This window comes from Acinonyx jubatus, chromosome A3 (genome assembly GCF_027475565.1).
Source record: "Acinonyx jubatus isolate Ajub_Pintada_27869175 chromosome A3, VMU_Ajub_asm_v1.0, whole genome shotgun sequence".
Lineage (NCBI taxonomy): Eukaryota > Metazoa > Chordata > Mammalia > Carnivora > Felidae > Acinonyx > Acinonyx jubatus.
In genome coordinates, this window is record NC_069388.1 from 100,840,070 (window position 1) to 100,865,789 (window position 25,720).

Genomic DNA, 25,720 nt, shown 5'->3' on the forward strand with positions numbered 1-25,720 from the left:
AGAGGGCAGCTCTTCAGTATCTCTCGCTCCCTATTAAGAAGCCCTCAGAACCAAGCACGGAAATCACAGGACACCTCAATCTCTGCTGTGATATTCAGTGAAATGGCTACTGAAGTCTGTAGTTCGGATTATGTCACTGTCCTGTACCTTCCTGAAGATTCTTACCGTGTCCCAGAGTCAGGGGTTCAGAAGCTTAAAACAAAGCTGGTATAAAAGTATGGAAACCTGGGGCGCCCGGGTGGCTCAGTTAACTATCTGACTTCGGCTCAGGTCACGATCTCAGTTCGTGAGTTCGAGCCCCACGTCGGGCTCTGTGCTGACAGCTCAGAGCCTGGAGCCTGCTTTGGATTCTGTGTCTCCCTCTCCTGCCCCTCTCCTGCTTGCTCTCTCTTTCTCTCTCTCTCTCTCAAAAATAAATAACATTTAAAAAAAAGTATGGAAATCACACACGTTTGGCCAGTTACATGTTATCATTAATGTTATGACCGAGACTTGATGTCGCCTTTAACCTCTTAGAAATATTAAAGAAGTTTCTGAATTTGGTATAAACTTAAGATCTTGGATTAAATCCCTTACTGCCGAACAAACAAAAAATTAAAAAGGCAGGCTAACGTAAAGTGCCGAAACTACAAATTGCAAACACGCAGAAAACAGTGCTACCGGAAACCGTCTCACCATTCCACAAGAGGGCCGACTGGCCCAAGGGTGAAAGCAGCAAGCGTTTACCTTCAGAAACATAAGGAAGAGCTGACCAGGTGTAAGGACTTCTTGATTCACTAAACTGTCAGGATTCTCCTCCATGCACTCTCCTTTGGCTAAAGCAAAGAGCTTCCGAGTCATGAGACAAAGCATGTAAAACTTTTCAGTACTGGATTTCAAGTGGATACAGATGCACTGGCTGTGTCAAAACAGAAAGCGAAGCTTAAAACGACTGAGCTGCTACTAGAACTTGATGTCCTATGAACCCAGGTTCCCGATTCCCGTTTACTTAAAAGTTCTTACTCATTTTTAAAGACAACTGCTTTTCCTCTTTACTGGCAACATTAGCAAAAGGACAGTACATACTCACAGGGTCTAGAGCTGTGCTGGACCACATGGCATGACATGCAGAATGTGGCTATTTAAATGTAAATTAATTACAACTAAATAAAATTAAGAATTCAGTTTCTCAGTGGCACTGGCCATTCAGGTGTTCAACATGTGACCTGTGCCTACATACTAATTTAAATGCTAGTAACTGTACATGGTTATATAACAGAGTCCTTGCCTTGGAGAAATAAAGGGACAGGATGCCTACAACTTTCAAATGTTACAGGAAGAAAAATGCTGACCTACGTAAAGAGAAATCAAGAGAGCAAACGTAATAAAAATGGTAACAACTAGTGAATGTGAAGTGTCCACAGTACTATTTTTGCAGCAATTCTGGAAGTCTGGAGTTGTTTCAAAATAAAAGTTTAAAAGCACAATAAAATAAAACGAAACTACTATAGAAAGAAAGGTGTGGATGGCCAGAGGAACAGAGTTGGGCCCTGCTTCCTTAGACCAGAATGCTACCCCCAGGTCCATTCTGATTCCCAGATGACTCATAGCCCTAACTACAACCTCCCGCCCCACAGACAACCGTTTAGGCAAAAGCACGTACTTAAACAGAAACTCTGCAGCCTGTTCATTTGGGTACCAGTCAGGGAGACTGAGCTTCACTCTGAAGCATTCACCTAGATAATTAAGGACCTGTTTTTGTGTGGAACAACCCTCTTCCGTTACGATCCTTAACATCTGAGAAATGGAGTTCCTAAAGAAAGAGTCCTCCTCTTTGCCTTTGATGAGCTCCTGAAAAATCTGGTAATCGGAGAAGTTGACAAGTGCCTAGAATAGAAGAAAAAAACAAAAAACAAAAAACCAAGGTTTTCTTTTTAATCGCTAGTCATAACTAAACAATTTATCCATTCTATTTCCCTAGGAAGATTTAGCACTCCACTACTGGCAAATCCAAATGAACTCTCCAAAACAAGGCATGGCTTGTATGGTAAGACACCAAGATGGCCCCATCATCATCCTTGCCTTCTGGTATTCACAGCCTTGTAGAGTCTCCGCTCACACTAAGTCAGCACTGGCCTGTGTGACCAAGACAACATGGTAAAAAAGTTGATGTGTGATTCTCAAGGTCAGGTCCCAAAAGGGACTGTGGCTTCGGCCTCACTCTCCTGGCTAACCCTCTCGGGGAAGACAGCTGCTTCCAGCAGCCTGTGGAAAGGCCCACGTGCACAGGAACCAGGACCTGCTGCCACCAGCCTGCAATGACCTGCCAGCCATGAGTGACCACCTTGGAAGTGGATCCTCCAGCCCTACTGGCCTTCTAAATGACTGCAGCCCCTGCTGACATCTCACTGCTACCTCCAGAGACCTTGAGGCACAAGTGCCCCAAATCCCGGCCACTTCCAAATTCCTGACCACAGAAATAGTGAGAGAGGAATGGTTGTTGATATTTTGAGCCACTGCATTTTGGGTAATTTGTTTTGGAGCAGTGCACAGCTGATACAGCCATCAATTCCACTCGGGAGAACCTATCCATTCTGCACAGAACGTGACCTCCACTGAACCTCTTCATAGCAAAAGAAACACATTCGTTAAGTCACACCTTCAGTGCAAATCCCAAAGGAAGGAAAAACAGTTCTTTCCGGTAAATAAAGTTCAACATAACCGTGCCATTTTCCAAGTAGTGAAGGTTCATGTTGACAGCAGAATGTTCTTCCCTTACACAGTGCATTGAAACTCCTATAGAAACAAAACAAAAAGTCAAAAACTCAGTAATACTGTAACTGCTTTGATAATTACTTTTTTCCCTAAATTATTTTTAACCCTCTTAAAAATAGAGCCAAATCACTAAGGTTAGCCAAGACTGGCAACCAAAAATGTCTCCAGACCTTGCCAAATCCCCTAGGGCACACAATCTCCCTAGGCTGAAAACCACTACAAGTAACTGAAACTACAAATTTAATAAAACTTCAAAGTTTCCTTATAGAGCTGGGTCTGTGTGTTATAACACGTTATATCGCGAGCACCTTGCAGAGCCTCATCATACAGCACTTTATATCCCCTGTACTCTGTGGAATCTGATCAAGAGAAAATGGCTTCATCCAAGAGTCCAAATGGAGAACAGCAGAATTTTAGATTTTGTTTCAGCTTTAAACAAAGACTGGAACGGCATTCCACATCAGTGATGCAAAAGAATAAACGACTAGCCGTTTTGACTTGCTGAGATGCTATTATTCTAGGGATAGTATGTATGGCTATCATTAGAGGCTGATTTTTAGCTCAATTATAAAAACAAGTTATTCACTTGCAGGGTTACCCAAGAATGAAAATGTTGTCTTATGAAGTCAGGCTCTGTCACAGTGAGCACTCAGAGGCCAGGTGGCTGTCAGCCAGGGACTCCAAGAGGAATGCCATGGAAGAGGAAACCTACATAGGAGACTTCTGAGGCCCACACCCCCCCTCTGGTTGAGTCAAGCCAGCCTTCGTCTCCATAAATAAGAACATCAGTACATGCATTCTTTCTTTCTTTGTTGTTAAATGTTTATTATTTTTCCGAGAGCAGGAGACAGAGGATCCAAAGCAGGCTCTGGGCTGACAGCAGAGAGCCCAATATGAGACTTGAACCCACAAACTGCGAGATTATGACCTGAAATGAAGTCAGATGCTTAACTGACTGAGCCACCCAGGCGACCCATACATATGTTCTTTCAATGTGAAAAAAATTAAACATAATAAAAGTAGGCTTCCTGCTATAACATGCTTACTAACTTAACAGAAATGCTTCCTAGAAAAACAAAACTTTTCTAAAAGAACATTCCAAAGGTCACTACAACTTACCATACTGAGTATAGCCAGGCCCTCTGGTTTTCCATTTTGGTCTTACCATTGCAATGGGGAAATTTCTCCGAGGCATAATTAACATTCGGATGACTTTTTCAATGCCATTGATTATAAAATAGCCTCCCATTTCCTGCCGAACAGATGAATTATTATTTGTTAAACAAAGATACACTGTCAACATGAAGATAACTGCCAGACGCAGTGCAACGTGCAGAAGAGGCACCCAGAGGCGAAAGGGTCTACAGGTCCCCTGGAAACTTCATGGAAACTGTCAGTGTGTGAATTAAGTCTTCTCTCAAGTGCACTAAAAAGGTTCTAGGGACCTGGCAGAAAAGTATGGAAGGATCAGGATACTTTCCTCTACTAGACAGACTCGAACTAACTTGCCTTTCTGTCCCCCTAAAATGATTTCATGATTTAGTCTTCAAATGATATTTAAAAAAAAGAAAAAAAAAAAAAAACCTTACTTGAAAGAGATAAGAGATAATAGCCATTTTGCTTCCAGGTGAATATGGTTCCCAAATAAGTTAAAAAATTTTGACTGTACAAAAACTCTGGAAACCAGAAATTCAGATTAGCTAAAGAGGAAACTGTTTTTCATAGTTCTGGTATCACATTTTTTTTTTTTAACTAAAAAAAATTTTTTTCATGCTTATTTATTTATTTTTGAGAGAGAGAGAGAGACACAGAGAGAGAAAGAGAGAGAGACAGACAGACAGAACACGGGCAGGGGAGGGGCAGACAGAGAGGAGAGAGAATCCCAAGCAGGCTCTGCACTGTCAGCACAGAGTCTGATGTGGGGCTCAAAGTCACAAACCGTGAGATCATGACCTGAGCTGAAACCAAGAGTTGGACACTTAACTGACTGAGCCACCCAGGTGCCCCTCTGGTTTCATAGTTATATAATAAATAAAAAGCTACTACACATTGATACTATGAAGCAGGTATACCATGCTGGGTGCTCTATGTTACCAGCCCCGTTAATCCTCATAACAATAAGTGGCACAGTTATTATGTCCAGAAGAGGAAACTGAGGCGCAGAAAGATGAAAATTCCCATGGGGCGCCTGGGTGGCTCAGTCGGTTAAGCGTCCGACTTCAGCTCAGGTCACGATCTCGCAGTCCGTGAGTTCAAGCCCTGTGTCGGGCTCTAGGCTGATGGCTCAGAGCCTGGAGCCTGCTTCCGATTCTGTGTCTCCCTCTCTCTCTGCCCCTCCCCCTGTTCATGCTCTGTCTCTGTCTCAAAAATAAATAAACGTTAAAAAAAAAAAATTAAAAAAAAAAAAAAAAAGAAAATTCCCAAAGCCACATAACTGGTAAGTGGAGCACTTGGGTGTCAAACCCAGATCTGACACCATAACCCTCATCCCATCACAAAACACAGTCTCCCTACTGCCAGCAGAGTCTATACGTCTTGAGTACTTCAACTCAATACTGCAAAACCACGTATCGCAGATGAGAACAATGCCGAAGGAGAGATACAGGAAGCAATTCAATATGCTCACAGAATCTTACTGTTGGTAAAGCAAGCATCTCATACGGAAAGTGTATCATGCAGGAAATTAGGGAACAACCTATCAATACTTCCCCCATAATAATAATATTCTCTAACTGTGCGGCCACTTTTCACACACGGTCTCATCTGAGACTCATTCTGAGCCTACGAAGTACGCAGCACACAAGATACCAAGCCCCATTTTACCTATCCAGAACTTGGAAGCAGAGAAAGAAAAACTGACTCTCACTGGCAAGTTTCTATCTTCTCACCCCCATCTCAGGCCTTTTCTACCATCACCTGGATGCCCGCAGTTACCTCTGCTTCTTCATGGTGCTCAATGAGGGCTTTTGGAGGAAGGTTGTATAAGTTGCAAAGCTTAGACTTCACCATGATGGGAACATAGCCAAGAAACTGTTTAATGACTCCTTTTGAGATGCCATTCACTGCCCAGCTGATATCAGCCTAAATGAAAATGAGAGAAGAAAATTACTTAATAATAAAAAGAAACTACCTGGATCTACCAAAGCAAGTAAGTATTTTAAAAGAGTAAAGAAGAAGACCATCAGGTAAATGATTTTATCCTTTGGATTTAAAAGATAGCATCTTTAAATGACAGTACTAAGAAAGCAGAATTCTGGTAGAAGTTTTATTAGGCACCAGCCTTATTCTCAAAAACGTACAACCTAAGAGTCACACGCTGTCACTTGTACTCACTGTCAACTTGCCCCGGTAGGTACTCCTCCGGCCCCGACATTCTGCGGGATAAATGTTGAGCTCTTTGCAGATGTTTCCTTTTGGAACCATCGGTGGACTGATGACAGCATCCACAATAGTAAGAGAGATCCGCTCATCTTTGAAAGCAAATTCAAAGGGAGGTATAGCCTGAAATACAATCCACACGATGAACTGCTTGCATTTCCAAGGCCCTCTTTCTCCAAGATTCTTCCAAAGCTCTCGTGTTCTACAAGCACTGATGCCCAAAATGCCAAATATGACATATCTAAAAAGACGGTTAAAACTACATCCGGTCTACTCATACCCTCACTAAGTACCTGCAACTACAATGAACTAATTCAGCTTGTGAGTGTCTGCAACACGTCACATTTGTAGTAGGCTCTAGGGTACACTTGTGTTCAGAACAAAACTGTTCTGTGAACCAAGTGCCTGACTTCTCTATTGTACGTGGTACCTGCAACGTGCACAGCAAGACAAATGGGACTGCTCCTAACAGGAGAGTATACGGAAACATCCTCCTGATTTAGGACCAGGCACTCTAATGCCATCATTCTTTATGCTGATATTTGTACATTTCATTCCATGGTGGCCTCATGCTGAAACCAGAGCCTCACAGGTGGTGGCCACGGTGGTTCTTCCCGTTGCACAACAGCTGCTTCTCTGCACCACTCCCTGGGGAAGCTCTCCTGTTCCGAGGAAGGGGCATCGCTGAGCTCTCCTACATATTAACTAGGAACAACCTCCTAGCCTTAGCATTAGAACAAGAATGCCAGAAATGGAGCCAAGAATATAGAGAAGGTTCTCTACCCCCATGTCAGTTCAACTGACCTTGTCTCCATTTTCAAATGTTATCTAAAGCTGGCATTGTTTTAGGATTTTTTTGTTTTAGGATTTTATTCTAACATAAAATTTTCATGTATTTTTTATTTAAGGATGAAGCATCAATTTTCAAAAGGGAGATCAGAAGATTTTCTTTCTCAAGTCACAGCTACACTATCTATATCACAATATAATCTTGTTATTTGAGATAATTAAGGTCTATAAAGTTGCCACAAACACTGAATTGTTCTTAGGGGAAAGTTAGGTTCCTGTCTCTGATCACACTTTTGTCAACTGATCAATACATAAGCTTGTTTCATGTACATTTCTATTTAAAGACACCTTACTTAATATATATCGTTTATTCATTAACACTGAACTCACAGCCAACAGCACTAACTCATGACTGAACAAAGGTTATTTAACACATATTTCTCTTAAGGGGTACATCACAGCCTTTTTGCACTTAGAACATGAGATAGCACTTCAGCACTATGCTTGAGGGCTATTTTAAAGAGTGAAATCACCAACAAAAAGCACCAGAAGGAGAAAAATTGGACAGATTTAGAAAAGGATACTTGTTTATAGTATGGAACTTGAAACAAGAAATAGAGCATCACCTTCTTGGGCCTCAGTTGAAATGGTGCGCACTGGGCAATTCAAAATTTTCACCATTCTGCATGTGGTACAGTACACATGTGGTACAGTACATGGTGGTATGTACTGATTTGTGGGCTATGAATAGATTTTAATGAGTAGGCAATTCACAAATACGAATTCCTGAATAATGAGATCGAATGTATTCTGAAAAGATGACTGTGAGATTTATCAATTTAGACTCACAGAATGAAGAAATATATCCCCCCCCCCATATTGGGCAAAACTGTAAATAAACCAAAATATGGCAAAGGCTATCTTTCCCTTGACTTTATAAATGTTAGTCGTTTACTTTACTGTTTTATGTAACAACATTTTCCATACAGTATTCTGGTACTAATACTAAGTTGCAGCATCACTATCTGTGCTGACCACACTTTCTACATGTACTTAATCAAAATAACTTACCACAAGAGGCTGAATACAGAAGCAGAAATGCAAAACCAGCTGTCTTCTAATAAGCAAGACATTCAAAAGACAGGAAAAATATCATTTACCTATTAATTTTTCTGCTCTAGAAAAAAAATTTTTTTAATGTTTATTTTTGAGAGAGAGACAGAGTGCAAGTCAGGGAGGGGCAGAGAGAGACGAAGACACAGAATCCGAAGCAGGCTCCAGGCTCTGAGCTGTCAGCACAGAGCCCAACGCAGGGCTCGAACTCAAGCTGTGAGATCATGACCTGAGCCCAAGTCGGACGCCCAACTGACTGAGCCACAAAGACGCCCCTAGAAAAAATTTTTTTAACCATACCACTGTTTTATTAGGGATTTATTCAGGTTAAGTCTCTAGAGATAAGGGAGTCACTTAAGGGGCACAAAGCTGACGAAGCTTCCTCAGATCTCATAACAAACCACCAGCTTAGCAGGCTCTTTGGCTATATCACTGCCTCGTTCCACCTACAAATTATTTTAAGGATACTGTTTTGGCCCCACAGACTAGTAGGTGGGGTAGGTTTCCCCAACCCAAAACATGAACAGCATAAAGGCCATGAAGCCCAAGAAGTGCTTACACATGAGATTCCAGGAAACAGGCGTGGGGGGATGTGCCCGCACGGTTTCTGATATACATGTCAAGGCCCCAGTGCATCGGTTCACCCCAGTTCAACCTCAGGTCTGGGTGGTCCCAGTCAGACCATGGATCCCTCTCCTGTTGCAAGCCATCAGGAAGCTTCCAGTAGTTGCCTTACCCCATGCCATCACCCGGATGTGGTTGGTAGGTAGTCTTCCACCCACATATTATCCTTCTTGGCAACGGCAGCCTGTTCTTCTGGGATCTTGGGATAGTGCCCTGGAGCATGTCCTTGGTAATGTGGGAGGCTCTCTGTGCACCTAATGGCACCAGGGTCCCAGCTGCCCTTTGAGCCATCGGACTACCAGGACCTGTGCCCTGGTCACTGCCATCTTCACCTTCCCCCCACCCAATTTTTTTTTAATGTTAATTTATTTTGAGAGAGAGAGAAAGAGAGAGAGAGCGCGAGCAGGGGAGGAGCAGAGAGAGAGGGAGACTCAGAATCTGAAGCAGGTTCCAGGCTCTGCGCTGTCAGCACAGAGCCGGAAGCAGGGCTCAAACTCACGGACCTCAGATCATGATCTGAGCCGAAGTTGGAGGCTTAACTGAGTCACCCAGGCACCCCTCTCCAAAAAATATTTTTATTTTTTATTTTTTTTAATTTTTTTTTCAACGTTTATTTATTTTTGGGACAGAGAGAGACAGAGCATGAACGGGGGAGGGGCAGAGAGAGAGGGAGACACAGAATCGGAAACAGGCTCCAGGCTCTGAGCCATCAGCCCAGAGCCTGACGCAGGGCTCGAACTCACGGACCGCAAGATCGTGACCTGAGCTGAAGTCGGACGCTTAACCGACTGCGCCACCCAGGCGCCCCATCTCCAAAAATATTTTTAATAAAAATGTTAATATATCATTGGTTTATCTTTTAAATGAATTCATATTTTAAAATTTTCTCAATTTTAATTTCTAATAGAGTAAATACTGATAAACAAAGCTCTTTAGGACCCCTCAAAAATTTTAAGAGTGGAAGGGGGTCCTGGGACCAAAAAGTTTGACAACTTCCAGTCTATGTATTACTGGCACCCTCAGAGCCCACTGCCTGGGAGACGCTGACGATGCTAACCAAATGAGACCTTCCCCCACCATCTTCATTTGAACTCTGCTACCGTATCCTTTAGATCAAATCACTTAATGTTGAATAAGTGTCACTACTACTCAGTCTCGCTTTCAGGCCTCATTTATATCTTCCTCAACACCCACCTAATTCAGAGCAGGTGCCCAGTAGTTTCTCCCTTTAAAGCTAAGAAGAACACCGTGGAAGGATGACCTCACACGTACAGTCTATGTACAAATAGGTTCAGAACCTTTTCAGGTAAGTTTCGGAGAGGTAAAACTTCAGTGACATGAAAGCATGTGCGGTGTGAATGGCACACCCACCATAGCATAGCGCCTTCCTCACTCTCACGCATGCAGACACTGGCTACAAAACACTAAGGTTCCAACCACAAAGAAATCCAGAAATCACAAATACATCTAGTACTCCCCCAGTCGACTAGACTACAAGTGCCAGGCCCCCCGCCGAGCCTGGCACGATCTGGGAGAACTATTTGGGATTATACTGTGATCTTCCAGCCATCTCTCTGGGAACCCTACCCAAGGCCACTGCCCCACTTACCCCAGCATCTTGGATCTATCCCGCACCCCTCGCCACACAAGCATCCTCCCACCCACCCCGCCCCAGTCCAGCCCGCGGGGTCCTTCTCCTGTGCCCGCCTCGAGTTTCGCCTCATCTGGGGCCTCGTCGGAGCAAGTGGCACCGGAGATCGCAGAGCGACTGCAGCCTGGAAGGACGCCGCGCTCACCTGCACCGCGTGGCTGAGGCCCTCGCGCACAGCATAGTTGAAGGACTCGACGTGCGCCCGCGTCAGTTCCTGCAACGCTGGCTTTTGCTGCTCCCGCGGGATCCCATAAGACGGGTCAGTCAAATGCTTTAAGCTGGGCCCCTTGGGCAGGCTCTGCCACCGGCCGGCGGGATCCATGCGTCCTCCTGCACACCGGGCGCCAGCGACGGCTCCGCACGCGCCGGGAAGAACGGCAGGCGCCCCGGTGCCCACGGCCTGCTGGGAAATGTAGTTCTTCTGGTTCCGCCGGCCTTGGCCCTTCGATTTTCCTGCGCCGACTTGAAACCTAAACCTTGGAGTGAACGGGCCGGGATAAAGCTGTACGGAGCCAAAATGTGGTCTCCCCACCCATTGCCCCTTCCGCGGGAAGGAAGGCAGAAGCCGGCTTCATGCTACCTCTGAGCCCAATTCAGCGTGTGATCTGTTCAACGTAAATTCGCACTGATGATTAGGCCCGGAGGAGAGCTGTCATCAGAGATTCATTCCCTTCCTGTTCTCCTTGATCGTTTTCTGAGGCTGATGCCTGATGCTGACCTTGGCTTCAGGAAAAAAGCAGATGTTGGGCACCAGACTGCTGTCTCTACCCAACTCTGAAGTCGTGAAGACTCTTCACAGTGAATGGGAAGGAGTGCTCTGCCCTCTCGACCCCCTCTCCACATCTAGATCCGAGGCCTGCGGGGAGGAGGAGGCCGTACATCCAAGGGGAGGTCCAAGGAGACGTCCAGCTTTAAGTTTCTATGAGTGCTATGAATCCCTTACCAGCCCAGAATATGGGTTTATCAAGCAATGCCTGCAGTTGTTTCTCAACTTTGTGTGTGTGTGTGTGTGTGTGTGTGTGTGTGTGTGTGTGTGTGTAACAGTTGTATTCTGTATTGCGACACAATTGACATAAAATACATTTCAAGTGTAAACGTTAAGTTTTGACCTATGTGTACAACCCATGAGGCCATTACGATAGAAGATAGGATTCAGTAGGCGGAAAGGGAAAGATTAGGGCCTGAGGTCCCTCAGGGGGGAAAAACACATATTTTGGAACAATGCTGGGAGTGTCTGACCACAGCAACACCCTCAGGCATGAGGTTCTTCTTAAGAAAAGTAACAGAGCCTACCTACTCCCCCTCAGGTTTCCCTCAGGAATTTGACAAAAGACCTAAGTATGGCCATAGACCACCCCTCATACAACGTAGAGGAGCCAATCAGGAATGGACAACCCAGCACCTAGACCTATGAAGCCAATAAGGGTAGAATCTGAGAAGGAACAAGAGGGAAGGGAAAGCACTCAACCGAGTGAGCCACCCAGGCACCCCTCCACCTCTTCATTCTTCAAAGCGGCAGGACTATGAATCCTGGGTATTGTGGTAAAAAAAAAATCCTGCAATACCATCACAATTAAGATAATGAATTAATCCACCTCCTAAAAATGTCCTCCTGCCCCTTGGGAATCCATCCCTCCTGTCCATTTCACCTTTACCTAGGTCAGCTGGTTGTTTTCATTCCTACATCACTTTTAAAAGTTACCGTTTAAGGCACCTGCGTGGCTCAGTTGGTTGAGCATCCGACTTTGGCTTACGTCATGATCTTGAAGTTTGTGAGTTCGAGCCCCGCACTGGCTCTGTGCTGACAGCTCAGAACCTGGAGCCTGCTTTGGATTCTATGTCTCCCTCTCTCTCTGCCCCTTCCCCGCTCAGGCTCTGTCTCTCAAAAATGAATAAACGTTAAAAAAAAGTTTGTTTTTTTTTTAAGTTACCTTCTGTTTCTATGTTGACACCTAAACCTACCAAGATGTGTGCAGCTGTAACCTAAGTTCTGTCTTCTCCCCCTTTACTATCTCTGCTCCTTTTAAGGAAAACTCTCCTTCATTTCCTCTCCCCTAGTCAAGGACTCCTAGAAGGCCAGAGAAGGAGGAGATTATTGCTGGGGCAACCATTTGCATCAGCATACAAATTTGCTGGAAAAGCTGTTACACAAAACAAAACAACAAAATAACTCACTGATCACTTGTCTCTCTTCAACTACCAAGTCTCTTTAGAATACAAGTTTTAAAAGGGTTGATCATCCTATCTCTCCACTGCTTTCAAGGATTATCCATGTTACAGCACCTTTTAATAGTTCATTTCTTTCATGACTAAGAATCCATTGTATGGATGCATTACATTTTTAACACTTAGAATTCAACACTGAAGCTATCTGTTACTGGGCTTTTCTCTGTGAAAAGATTTATTATTATTAATTCAATCTACTTGTTAGGTCTGTTCAGATTTTATCTTCCTGAGTCAGGTTCATCAGTTTTGTGTCTTTTTAGAAATGTGTGAATTTCATGTAGGTTATCTGTTTGTTGGCATAAAATCATTCATAGATCCTCCTAATCCCTTTTTATCTGTGCTTTAGGAATGTCTCCTTTTTGTTCCTTATTTTAGTAACCTGAGTTCATTATTTTTTTTTTCTTGGTCTAGCTAATGCTTTGTCAATTTTGTTGATCTTTTTGAAGGACCATCTTCAAAGTTTGTGCTTTTGGTCTCATACATTTTCATTTGTTTTGAAAAGGTCTCATTTGTTTTTCTATTCTCTATATCATTTAATTCTACTCTCATCTTTATTATTGCTTTGTATTTAAACTCTTCTTTTTCTAATTTCTTTCTTTTTCTAATTTCTTAAGGTAGAAGTTAGTTTATTGAGAATTCCAAGCAGGTTCCACACCACCAGCTCAAGCCCCACTTGGGGCTCAACCTTACAAACTGTGAGATCATGACCTGAGCCGAAATCAAGAGTTGCACACCTAACCGACTGAGCCACCCAGGTCCCTGAGACATATCTTTTTTTTTTTTAATGTTTATTTTTCTTTTTTCTTTTTTTCTTTTTTTAACATTTATTTATTTTTGAGACAGAGAGAGACAGAGCATGAACGGGGGAGGGTCAGAGAGAGGGAGACACAGAATCCGAAACAGGCTCCAGGCTCTGAGCTGTCAGCACAGAGCCCGACGCGGGGCTCGAACTCACGGACCGCGAGATCATGACCTGAGCCGAAGTCGGACGCTTAACCGACTGAGCCACCCAGGTGCCCCAATGTTTATTTATTTTTGATAGAGAGTGGAGTAGGGGCAGAAACAGAAGGGGACAGAGGCTCCAAATTGGGCTCTGCGTTGACAGCAGAGAGCCAGATGTGGAGCTTGAACTCACCAACTGTAAGATTATGACTTGAGCCAAAGTTGGACACTTAATATACTGAGCCACCCAGGTGCCCTGATTTGAGATATTTTTTTTTAGTTTTATTTTTTTTAATTTACATCCAAATTAGTTAGCATATAGTGCAACAACGATTTCAGGAGTAGATTCCTTAATGCCCCATACCCATTTAGACCATCCCTCCTCCCACAACCCCTCCAGTAGCCTTCTGTTTGTTCTCCATGTTTAAGAGTCTCTTATGTTTTGTCCCCCTCCCTGTTTTTATATTATTTTTGCTTCCCTTCCCTATGTTCATCTGTTCTGTGTCTTAAAGTCCTCATATGAGTGAAGTCATATATTTGTCTTTCTCTGACAAATACCCTCTCTAGCATAATACCCTCTAGTTCCATCCATGTAGTTGCAAATGTCAGGATTTCATTCTTTTTTATTGCCAAGTAATACTCCATTGTATATATATACCACCTCTTCTTTATCCATTCATCCATCGATGGACACTTGGGCTCTTTCCATACTTTGGCTATTATTGTTGATAGTGCTGCTATAAACATTTGGGTGCATGTGCCCCTTCGAAACAGGATACCTGTATCCCTTGGATAAATGCCTAGTAGTACAATTGCTGGGTCATAGGGTAGTTCTATTTTTAATTTTTTGAGGAACGTCCATACTTTTTTCCAGAGTGGCTGCACCAGTTTGCATTCCCACTAGCAATGCATAAGAGATCCTCTTTTCTGCATCCCAATTTGAGATATTTTTTAAATATGGTCATTAAAAAATATAAATCCCCCTTTAGGCATGACTTTAGCTGAGTTTCATAAGTATTAGTATGTTGTGTTTCCATTTTCATTTATCTCAAAGTACTTTTTAATTTTCCTTGTTACTTCTTTGATCCATGGTTACTTAGGACTGTTTTTAATTCCCACATATTTGTGATTTTCCCAAATTTCTTTGTTAACAATTTCTAATTTTATTCCATTGTAGTCAGAGAACATATGTATTATTTCAGTAATTTTTATTTTTCTTAAAATTTTTCTTAAAAGCAATATCTACATCCAAAGTGTGATTCAAACCCATTACCCCAAGATCAAGAGTAGCACATTCCACTGACTGAGCCAGACAGGGCCCCTAATTTCAACAATTTTTTAATTTACTGAGGCTTTATGGTATACCATATGGTTTATTCCAGAGAATGTTCCATGTGCACTTGAGAAGAATGTGTATTTTACTTTGTTGGGTGGAATTATCATCTATAGATATTTCTTAGATCTAGTTGGTTTACAGTGTTTTCTATTTCCTTGGTGATCTGACTTGCTTTTCAGTTACTGAAAATGAGGGGTTGAAAATTCCAACTATTGTTGGAACTATTCCAACTATTCCAAATATTGTTGAACTATTTCTCTCTTCAATTCTGCCAGTTTTTGCTTCATGTTTCTTGGGGTTCTGTTGCTAGGTGCATATTTTTATAACTGTTATACCTGCTTGATGGATTGATCTCTTAACCATTATAAATGTCCTTCTTTGCCTGTAGTAACAATTTTTTTTCTTAAAGTCTATTTTGTCTAATATTACTATGGTCACTCAAGCTCTCTTTGAGCTACTATTTGCATAATTCCCATGCAAAAAACATAGTTCCCATATTTTTACTTTCACTTATTTGTATCTTTGCATCTAAACTGTGTCTCTTGTAGATAATATAAAGTTGGATTATGGTTGATTTGTTATTTATTTTGCCAGTCTCTGCTTTTTTGGTCGTAGTATTTAATCCATTTATATTTAATGAAATTACTGAGAAGGTAGGATTTATGTCTGTAATTTTGCTATTTGTTTTCTATATGCTCTATATCTACTTCCCCTATTTCTTCATTATTGCCTTTTTTGTTAAATAGATATTTTCTAGGGTACGTTTTAGGTCCCTTGTCTCTTTTACTGTATATTTAAAGTTATTTTCTCAGTGGTTGATGTGTCTTGGTGTAGATCTCTTTGAGTCTGTCCCACTTAGAGTTTGTTGGACTTCTTGGATGCATTTAAAATTTTTTTAATTTATTTTTTATTTGAGAGAGAGAGAGCACATATATGAATGGGGGAGAGGGGCGGAGGGAGAGGGACAGAGTCTTAAGCAGGCTCCTCAGTCAGCATGGAGCCCAATGTGGGGCTTGATCCCATGACCCTGAGATCATGACCCAAGCCAAAATCAAGAGTTGGACACTTGGGGGGCACCTGGGTGGCTCAGTTGGTTAAGCATCCAACTTCAGCTCAGGTCATGATCTCATGGTTCATGAGTTTGAGCCCCATGTCAGGTTCTGTGCTGACAGCTCAGAGCCTGGATCCTATTTCAGATTCTGTGTCTCCCTCTCTCTCTGACCCTCCCCTGCCCACCTTTGTCTCTCTCTCTCTCAAAAATAAACATTTAAAAATTAAAAAAAAAAAAGTTAGACACTTGGCTGACTGAGCCACCCAGGCGTTCATTCTTGGATGCATTTAATGTTTTTCATCAAAGTGGAAAGTTTTGGGCTGCAATTTCTTTCAATATGATTTCTGCCTCTTTCTCTCCTCTCTTCTAGGATTCTTGTTATATATATGTTGGTAAACATATACATATCTGGAGCACTGTTCATTTTTCTTCATTCTTTTCGTTCCTCAGACTGGATGATCTTGATTGATTTCAGATTCACTGATTCTTCCTTTTGCCAGCTCAAACCTGCCTTTGAACACCTCCACTGAATTTTTCATTTGCGCTAATGCACTCTTTAATGTCAAAATTCCTACCAGGTTCTATTTAAAAAACAATTTGTAGGGGCGCCTGGGTGGTGCAGTCGGTTGAGCGTCTGACTTCAGCCAGGTCACGATCTCGCGGTCCGTGAGTTCGAGCCCCACGTCAGGCTCTGGGCTGATGGCTCAGAACCTGGAGCCTGTTTCCGATTCTGTGTCTCCCTCTCTCTCTGCCCCTCCCCCGTTCATGGTCTGTCTCTCTGTGTCCCAAAAATAAATTTAAAAAACGTGGAAAAAAATTTAAAAAAAAAACAAAAAACAATTTGTATCTCTTTAATGATATTCTCTCTCTGCTGACACATCATTCTCATCATTCTTTCAGTTCTTTAAACATTTTAGATAGTCTTGTGTATAAGACCAATGCCTGGGCTTCCTCAGGGATGGTTTCTACTGATTGCCTTTTCCTTCCATGGGCCATACTTTCTTATTTCTTTGCATGCCCCATAATTTGGGTTGAATATCGGAAAATTTTAATAATATAATGGGGCAACTTTGGAAGCCAGATACTCTATCCTCTGCAGGGCTTATAGTTGCTGTTTATTCTTTAGAGTTTCCTGAAATAATTCTGTAAAGGCTATATTCTTTGATGTGTGGCCAGTGAAGTCTCTGCTGTTAGCTTAGTGGTTAACTAATGATTGACAGATTTCCTTAAACACTTGGACTAGTAAGTCTCCCAGCCTTTGCCAAGGGGTTGTGTGTGTGTGTGTGTGTGTGTGTGTGTGTGTGTGTGTATTGGGCATGCCTCCATGCCCAGGAAGGCAGTTTACAGCTCTGCATTAATCCTTCCTGCTTCTGAAGATCCTCCTGGTCATATAAGCTGAGGCAATTTAGGTCTCCCCAGGCATGCACAGAGCCCTATACATGTGTGTGGCCTTCTATAGTCTTCAGAAACTTTTCACAACTTCCAATGGACATCTCATTCCTCACCTTTTCCTTCTAAGTTTTTTGGTTGGCTTGTTGTTTGTTCCAACTCGTGTAGTCTACTCAGGAAATTGAGGTGCTAAATAATTGCTGCTGATTATTTTTAACAAACTCACCCAGGGAAAAGGTTGTTTACACTGGGCACACTTTGAGAAATGTCAAAGACAAGCCCTGAGATAAGGACTTAGATGGAACTGCCAGACAGGTCAAATAATGACAATTCACTGGGAAAGGAGCTTTGGAGGAGCTCCAACCCCATTCTGTACCCTCCCATCATTGCTAAACTCCTGGGTTTCACCATGATTGTGGGGCTTTTCATTTCCAAGGCTACCATGGAGCTAGGAAAAGGGGGATGAAAATAGAGCAATTTAAAACATCACAAAACTTGCTGTTCTTACCAAAGTGCAACCATTTTTCTTTAATAAATATTTCTGGATTGTTGCAAACCTTTGGTTAACTTCCAGACAGTTTCTGCCAGTGTTCCCATTGCTTTCATGGAGAGACAATTTTCAGAGGACAGCAACACTCAATCTGCCTTTGGGGATGCTTTGGGGAAGACATCTTTAAAATATCACTGAACCTCTGGGGCTAATGGGATAACCCCATCTTCTTTAAGAAGGGGCAGCTACTGACAGCAAGCAGGACCAGCCTCCAAGAAAAGTCCTCCACAAGCTTTGAACCTGTCCACTCTCAGGATCCTAAATAGTTTCCTGCTCGGGTCCATGTGTACTTGTCCCTGCACCCTGCCTGTGCAATCTACATGGTGTCTAGTGGGTATGTGTTATATAGCATATCAGAAACTTGTTTGGAGTGCTTAACCAGCCAGGGTTTGCATTTATGGAAGGCCCTTTCTCTGTGTCAGAAGTGTGTTTATGGAGTGAAAGCAGCCATATATGGGAAAGATGTCCAGAGCATTCAGCCTCATCATGCATGAAGTCACAAGTTAACTATAGTTTACATAAATGACACTAACTGCCAGAGGTGTGCAAGACTTACCATATACCTGGTCTTAGTAAAGTCTTAGTAAAGACTTCATGGCCTTCTGGCTGATTGTAGAATCCTTTCAGAAAGCCCCTCTACCTCCTCCCTTCTCACAACCATGGGACTCATCTGGCAATCTGCATCATGATTCAGACAATATACAAGACATGTAAGACATGGACCGGATTTTGGCTGTGGAAATTGTTCCAATGCTTCACCCTAGAGGAGCTCATTACACTTTCAAAAGACAATCTGTTGGCTTATGTATTCAGTAACATGCTGGGGTCAGCAAATAATGGCCACATCTGGCTTGTGTTTGTGTGTACTAAAAAAAAGAAATAAAAATAAAAATAATTTAAAAGTAGGCTCCATGACCAGCATGTAGCCCAATGCGGGGCTTGAACTCATGACCCCGAGATCAAGACCTGAGCTGAGATCAAGAGTCAGACGCTTACCCATCTGAGCCACCCAGATGCCTCTGTTTTAAATTTTTAAAGAGTTGGTTAAAAAGAAAAGAATATGCAACAAAGAACCTGTTTGGTTTGCAAAGCCTAGAATATTTACTAATCTGACCCTTTCCAAAAAAAGTCTGTCTACCTCTGAGTAACGAAGTCATGGATTTAAATAGCCAGTGCTCTCCTAGGACAGTCAACAACCACAATAAGATGATAGAACCCAAGGGCACAAAAATACTTGAAATATTACTTTACTTTAATGCTCTGGGAATTTTAAACATTCATAAAATCACCTTATTTTCAGAAGTAATTTCCTCTTAGGTACAGATTCTGTGTTCAGGATCAGAGACAAGTGTGTCACTGCATTTTCGCCACAGCCGCCACATGCTGCAGGAAACCTAACTCTGGCACCTTGTCTTCTCTAGTAGAGTCCCCCCCACGCCCACAACAGGGCTGGGTCCACACGTGCTGGACACAACCTTGGCTGTCAATGAAAACACCCTCTGGGAGCTTCACCGCTGCTTGCGGATTCCGTGGATCCCATACATTTCCAGCACTGCTAAGTCTGAGATAATGATCCTGAGGCACTAGTTTGAAACATCAAGTCAGCTGGGAAGTATGCCGGCACCTGCTCCACTGTATCCTACAGACACGGAGGCACTTCAATGTTCTGGGTAAAATCGAGTTTAGGATTATGCCAGGAGTTAAGTGTGAGGGAAGGGGCTTTTCTCTCAAGCGTTAATAATCTTAACACATATTTAAAAGATTTATAAATTCCTGTCTGTTTACATTTGTTGTCAGGGCTTCACAAACTGTGAGTAAATGAAAGCACATTTGCGTTTACAAATGCTGGGACAGGAAGCAAAAAGAGAACGTGCTTAGACAGCAGTTGCCTGTATCAGGGCAACAACATGGTCATTCTTAAAGAAATGCCTGTCCTTCCAAAAGGAACTTTAAAAAAAAAAGTCCTAGGCCTTATCTGATTATTCTAAGGTAATAATGCATTTGTCTTTCCTTCTCAAGCAGTGGTTGAAGGCATCTCAGAGCATACTGATGCCTGACGTTTGGATTCGATTGGTCAGAGGTGGGAGAGAGGGGGAGGGTGTAGACACCAACATTTTTTAAAAGCTTCCCCAGTGAGTCCAGCATACCGTCAACACTGAGAACCTTGGTACTACAGGTTCTCGAGTCTTCCTAATTTCACCTGTCCTCACTAAACGCCCTTGAGGTAGTCCCTGGGTCAGGCAACAATTTCTTCCATGAGATAAGAAACTAAGGCACAGTGAGGTTAACGAGTTCATCTCACACTGTGCAGCTAAATGACACCACCAAGACTGGAATCATCTCCAAATAAAGAACACCTCCTCCCCCAGCAACTGGCGAAATGTACTCGGACTGCACATATAAAGACTAACTGAAGAGCGAGGCATAACCATCTGTGCCAAGGATATCATGGAAGGGTATGGAACAGTTCAGAGGCAACCATCCCACTTGATTGAAAATAAATGCATAAAACAGATACTTATTTGAAACCATGTGAGGAATGAAGCAGAACCTTCTTTTTAAAGCCTTACTTCCCTCACGTATATGCTACTGATTTAAATTTCTTAGAAAATCCATCAAGATCCATGAACTTCCAACATCTATTCTTAGCTCTGTCACTATAAGCGCTGGAAAACTCTCAAATGTCCCTTTAATTTGGGTCGAAAAGATTGCTACAAATCTGCGTTCACATGTGATAGCACTACGGAAACCTCCATGCTTTCCCCAAAACCAGTCCACAGAGACCTCCCAAGGACTCAGACACTTAGACTTTCTAGACACTAACCCAACAGTGCTGGGCCTCCAAGACTGACCTCCACCACTAACTGTTTTATTTTGCTCTGGATGCAAACCTCATTATCTGTTTTCTGGGTAACCACCTGGGCTTTTGTCTTGTAATTCCAAATTCACAGAAAAGCTAAACCAGCTGGGCCCTTCTCCTTCACCCCGACATAATGCCATCACATCCTACACCCACTGCTGCATCTATGAAATATTCCTTTCTTCACTGTAAGCTCCCACATCTCATCATGTTTGAGGAGGCGTTGCTCTCTTTTCTCTTTTTAAAAGTCTCCCTGACTACAGAACTGTTGTCTGGTGACAAGTAGAAAGAATAATGGAGCACATATATACACGCAAGAAGAACACAGCATGTATTAGACAGGGGGCCTGCTGTGGTTCCCAGCACACTCTATGGAGGACCTGTTCAGTCAGCTCACACTGAAGGCAAGTAGCATCTTGTTCTTCCCACTGGTACTGATGCAGCCTCCTGAAAAATCTACAGAATATTTGATCCAGTAAATGGAAACTACACCTAATAGGACACATTTGTTGACCTATAAGATGCTCTGTGGAGCTCTGAAACCATGTCTTTCCCAGGCCAGACATACACTCGTTCGGAGCCTCACCCTGATGTCAAGAGGCAGAAGCAGAGAAAAGAACAAAACCCTGGAACAAAACCTCTTCCAGCTCCTGCAGGAGGTGCTTGGAGAGCAAGACAATGGAGGAAAGCCGCCTGGGTCTGGGGCAGTGCCACCTGGTGGCGGCGGTGGGGTGTATGTGGAATTCTACTCTCCTGCCCCCTAGAGGGGTTAAAACAGCAACAACAATAACAACAACAACAACAACAACAACAACAAAAAGAGAACAAAAGGGAACTTTGCAAAAGTGCATGTAGAGTTCTGGTTAAAACCAAGATAACTGAGAATCATCATATTTCAAAGATCCACCATACCCAACTATTAAGTAAAGCAAGACATCGTGTTTTTTTCTCTCTCATGCTTATTTGATGCTTATGTTGTGGCAAACTTGCTGTTTGGTTTCTAAAACATGCACAGAGCAGATCGAGAGCAGCATTTGCCGTTTTGGTGCCCAGCCCACAGCAACCCTGACAGGTGACTGACCAAACGCCATCAGGAACGTGGTGAGGAAAACCCCCTTTGCCGCGAGGTGGCGCCTAGCACGGAACCAAGGACTGTTGGTGCATGCTTGTCCAGACTCCCACGGGCAGGGTGCTGTGGAGAGGGATGGGCGGGGAACACATCGGCCACTTCCCGAAAGCTATCACATCCGATCCCTGTCCCAAACAAAAGGGTTGCAGCTGGGCATAGAGCTAAGGCACTAAGGCTGCAGCAGGTGGAAAGACACCAACCAAAGGTCCAACAGTCTCGATCCCCAGGGAGGACAGGCGCTGCTCACAATGCTGCCTTAGGATAAAAATTGGATTTTTTTTTTTTTTTTTTTTTTTAAAGAACGAGAACATAAAATAATCAAGTCCCTGTCTTTTCCCCTTAGAAGAATATTGTACTCTCCCCTCAGAGAAGTTTGCCGCGGTTTTCACATCTCGACAGCAGTGCTGCGAGCGCCACCTGGGAACCCCTGAGCAACCACTCTTCGGGGAAGTCGCCTTTTTTTCTCATGCTCTCTCTTCCATCATGGCTTGGCCGGTTGCCTCTCTTTCTCCAGTTCTGGCTTGGGAACGAGCGATCCTGACCTTTCACCTTCCCCTGGAGCAGGAGCTCATGCTTCTTCTGAGGCAGCTCTGGGCGCCTCCCTGGGTCACAGCTTGATGAACGCGGCCGGCTGGACGTGCTGTGGCTCCACGTCTGGGGGCGGGAAGACACTGGATATGGCTATGTCCACGATGCCCTGGCACAGTTCTGCATAGAGCTTCCTGAAACGGGTTTTTAGAAATATCACTGAAGATGTTCATCAAAATGCACATGAAAAGTCATGATGTTTATCACCAGGACCTGCCCTAGATGTTCCATCTCGGGACCAAATTTATAAAACTGGTTTCCACCGTACATACGAATGCTGCACGAGGCATGGCATGAAGATAAAGCACCCCGTTAACAAACATTTCTAGAAGGTCTCAGGTGAACAGACAAACAGCTCCTGCTCTCACCGGCAGGAAAGACGGGCAATTTTCAAGGGCAAGTCTTTCATCTGGCCTGTCTGCAGTGGGTATACTGCCCCCTCTCTGTGTGGCTGAGGAAACTCCAGGAAAGACAGCTAAGGAGTCACCCAGGAGTGACAGCTAAGCCAAGATCTGGAGAACGAGTGAAGTCAGACAAACAGTGGATGACGGGGGTGGGGGCTGAGTGGCTCAGTCAGTTAAGTGTCTGACTTCGGCTCAGGTCATGATCTTGCGGTTCACAAGCTTGAGGCCCGTGTTGAGCTCTGTGCTGACAGCTCAGAGCCCGGAGCCTGCTTTGGATTCTGTGTCTCTGCCTTTCTCTCTGCCCCTTCCCTGCTCATGTTCTGTCTCTCTCTCAAAAATAAGTATAAACACTTTTAAAAATTTAGAAAAGAGGATGGAGGAGAGGAGAGACAGACCCAAAAAGGCAGAAGGAGGGGGAAAACAGGGAAGGGGAGAGGAGGAGAGAAAGAGAGAACATGTTGGGAGAGGGGAAAAAGAGGGGCAGCGCCCATGGAAGGAGCAGTGTGCACGGAGAGTGGGTTTTACAGGGGCAAGAGCAGAAGAGGAGGTCCCTGTTGGAGGCTCTTGGCAAAAGCGTCCACGGTGATGGAGGATGACCTGTGGGAGAGCGAGGGCAGGGGAGGTGGACGGCAGGGGAGGTGGACGGCAGGGGACTGCCAAGGCTGGAGGCCAAGCTGACAAGCCTCAAGCCAGAATCTGAGGGTAATAGAGAGAAGGAGGCCAGATTTGGGTCAGGATTCCAGCTTAGATTCTGTGCAGAGGGGAGGTGGTCATTCATGGGGACGGGCGAGCCTGGGGCAAGGGGTGCCTCTCGGACAGCCACAGACATCCTTGCAGGATGGTGGGCAGGCCGGTGCAGACACTGGTCTGGAACTTTGGCTGTGATGCAATTTGGTGGTTTTAAAATTATGAAGTTGAATAAGATCACATTCAGAGAAAGCGTAATAGAGAAGACAAAGAGCCAGGGCGATGAGGAACAGGGGGCCAATCTTGCCCACCCCTCCTCAGGCAAACCCTCCCGGTACAGAGTGTGCCTGAAGCCACAACAGAAGAGCGTCTCAGCAAGGTGTGAGCAGCTGCCTCAAACATTGCCGAGAGGCTCAGGGAAGTGCAGACAGAAAGGGGCTGCTGGACTTGGCAACGTGGACTCGGCTGGGGACCTTAGAGCAGTTTCTATGGGATGGAGGGGACAGCATCCAGCCCAGAATGATCCACGGCATGCATGAGGGCAGAGGAAGAGGAGACGGCCTGAGCAGGCGCTGCTTTCTAGAAGTTTGGCTCTGACCCGAGTGGGGAGGAGTCGTCTCTGGAGCAGGACATGGCATTAGGGGAGGGCTCTTTTCTGACAGTTGTGGAAATCTGCTGTACACCCACGTGCTGATGGGAACCACACCCTGAAGGGGGAGAAAGGATGATACTGTGAATGAGGAAGGCCAGGGGATGTAGGACAGGAGTGGGGATAGGGCACAGAGCACGAGGGAGGACAGAACCTTTACTGCAAGGACAGGGGAAAACGGGCAGGCTGAGGTGGATCTGGTGAAGAGAAGATGTGAGCCAGCCTGCTCTCCCCCTTGCTTCAGTCTGCTCACCTCTCCTTCCTCCTTCCAACTCAGTTCCAAACACCACCCCTCAACAGCAGCCCTTTGCTCAATGATATTACCGTTCACATCCTTTACCAAGGATAAAATGTCCCAGCTTGTAATCTGTATTTGTCTGGTCCTCTGTCATGCCCGCAGTCTCTCTAAGGGCAGGGTCTGCATCTCTGCTCATGACTGTGACTCAGGGCCCAGTACGGGGCCTGGCGAGTTGGGGGGTACTAAGAGTACTGGTTGGCTGAAGGGAGTGCCGAACAAGACGAATCACACCCGCCATGTCGCAGCCACTGAGCGCGTGGCAAAGGCCTGGCTCCTAATGAAAGAGCTACTTGTGTGTTAATACTGCCGCTTGTAGGTTTGGGACTTTCTCCTAAACCTGTGGAGGAAGATCACCTCAACTCCTCCAGGACATGGATGTGGGGAACCACGGAGGGGTTTCGACCTGATGAAAGTGAATCTTTAGAAAAACCAGCAGCATATGAGGATAAGATCCGTCTGACTTTCCCTTGCATCTAAGGCCTCCATCATGCTTTTGAGGGCACATTCTGTTCATCTGTGCAACTCCCATAGCGCCTGGCATGGGGCTTGGTTCCACTGGATGCTATGTCCCCCTTCTGAAGGCTCTCCCCTCCTCCCCTTGGTGCATGTGACACTCTTCTCTTACATACCATTTCTAGCTCCACTGTGCCTACAATGCCTTCTCAGAACACTTCTTGCCCAGGGAGCCCCTCGATTTCTTGGTCATCACCGTCCCGGTCCACTCACAGGACCTGCTCCCTGAACTGGTCACACAAGAGGGTCTCCTCTGGCAGTTTTTTAGCTTTGTTGAAACTTTCATAGCAACTACCACCCACTTGAGCACAGACTACTGCTCAACACACATGGGGGAATTAGGAAGGACTGACTCAGCAAAGCCCCCTGACCCCCGCCAGCCAGGGTCCGGCCAAAGGATACCCTCCCTGACAGCAGTTACATGGTCTACACTTGAACACTTTGGTAATGGGAACTCACTACCTTGCCAAGATAGGCTATTCCTACTGTGGAACCAACTTCCCATTTGTTAAAATGCAGGGGTGTTCAGGCTTACTGGGCACAAGCTGGGGCGCCGTTGACCTCAATGAGCCAGACCTTCAGCTCCTCGTCCACCATGAAGTCAAAGCCAAAGAGCTGGAAGCTCTGGTAAGGGAGGTGCCTGGTGCTGATGGCGGGCTCCACGCTCATGAGGCAGCTTCTGTGGGGCAGAGTGGGAGAGCTCGCTGAGAACGGGTTGGTTGAGGGAGAAGGAACACAGAAGACATACTTGGATGATTTTATATCAAAAGTGCTGATAAAAATCCACTT

The 25,720-nt window shown here is 44.4% G+C and overlaps 2 protein-coding genes and 1 pseudogene across 3 annotated transcripts in view; all 3 read right to left on the reverse strand.

Annotated features, from left to right (window-relative positions):
• POLR1B (RNA polymerase I subunit B) overlaps nucleotides 1-10,739 on the reverse strand; it is a 28,344-nt gene extending 17,605 nt beyond the window's left edge. The window contains exons 1-7 of the mRNA XM_015073396.3: nucleotides 10,455-10,739; nucleotides 6,088-6,255; nucleotides 5,689-5,835; nucleotides 3,874-4,006; nucleotides 2,639-2,775; nucleotides 1,643-1,866; nucleotides 727-898 (exon numbers count right to left, since the gene is read on the reverse strand). Coding sequence (XP_014928882.1) covers nucleotides 727-898; nucleotides 1,643-1,866; nucleotides 2,639-2,775; nucleotides 3,874-4,006; nucleotides 5,689-5,835; nucleotides 6,088-6,255; nucleotides 10,455-10,631 — 1,158 coding nt within the window. The 5' untranslated portion in view covers nucleotides 10,632-10,739. The remainder of the gene's footprint in view (nucleotides 1-726; nucleotides 899-1,642; nucleotides 1,867-2,638; nucleotides 2,776-3,873; nucleotides 4,007-5,688; nucleotides 5,836-6,087; nucleotides 6,256-10,454) is intronic.
• On the reverse strand, nucleotides 7,642-9,231 carry LOC106976022 (NADH dehydrogenase [ubiquinone] 1 beta subcomplex subunit 8, mitochondrial-like; annotated as a pseudogene).
• Nucleotides 10,740-19,034: 8,295 nt separating the features above from the next.
• Nucleotides 19,035-25,720, reverse strand: part of TTL (tubulin tyrosine ligase) — a 38,611-nt gene continuing 31,925 nt past the window's right edge. The window contains exons 6-7 of one of the 2 annotated variants that reach the window (XM_027033736.2): nucleotides 25,467-25,610; nucleotides 19,035-22,514 (exon numbers count right to left, since the gene is read on the reverse strand). In XM_027033736.2, coding sequence (XP_026889537.1) covers nucleotides 22,400-22,514; nucleotides 25,467-25,610 — 259 coding nt within the window. In that variant the 3' untranslated portion in view covers nucleotides 19,035-22,399. The remainder of the gene's footprint in view (nucleotides 22,515-25,466; nucleotides 25,611-25,720) is intronic. The other variant, XM_027033738.2, reaches the window with a different exon arrangement.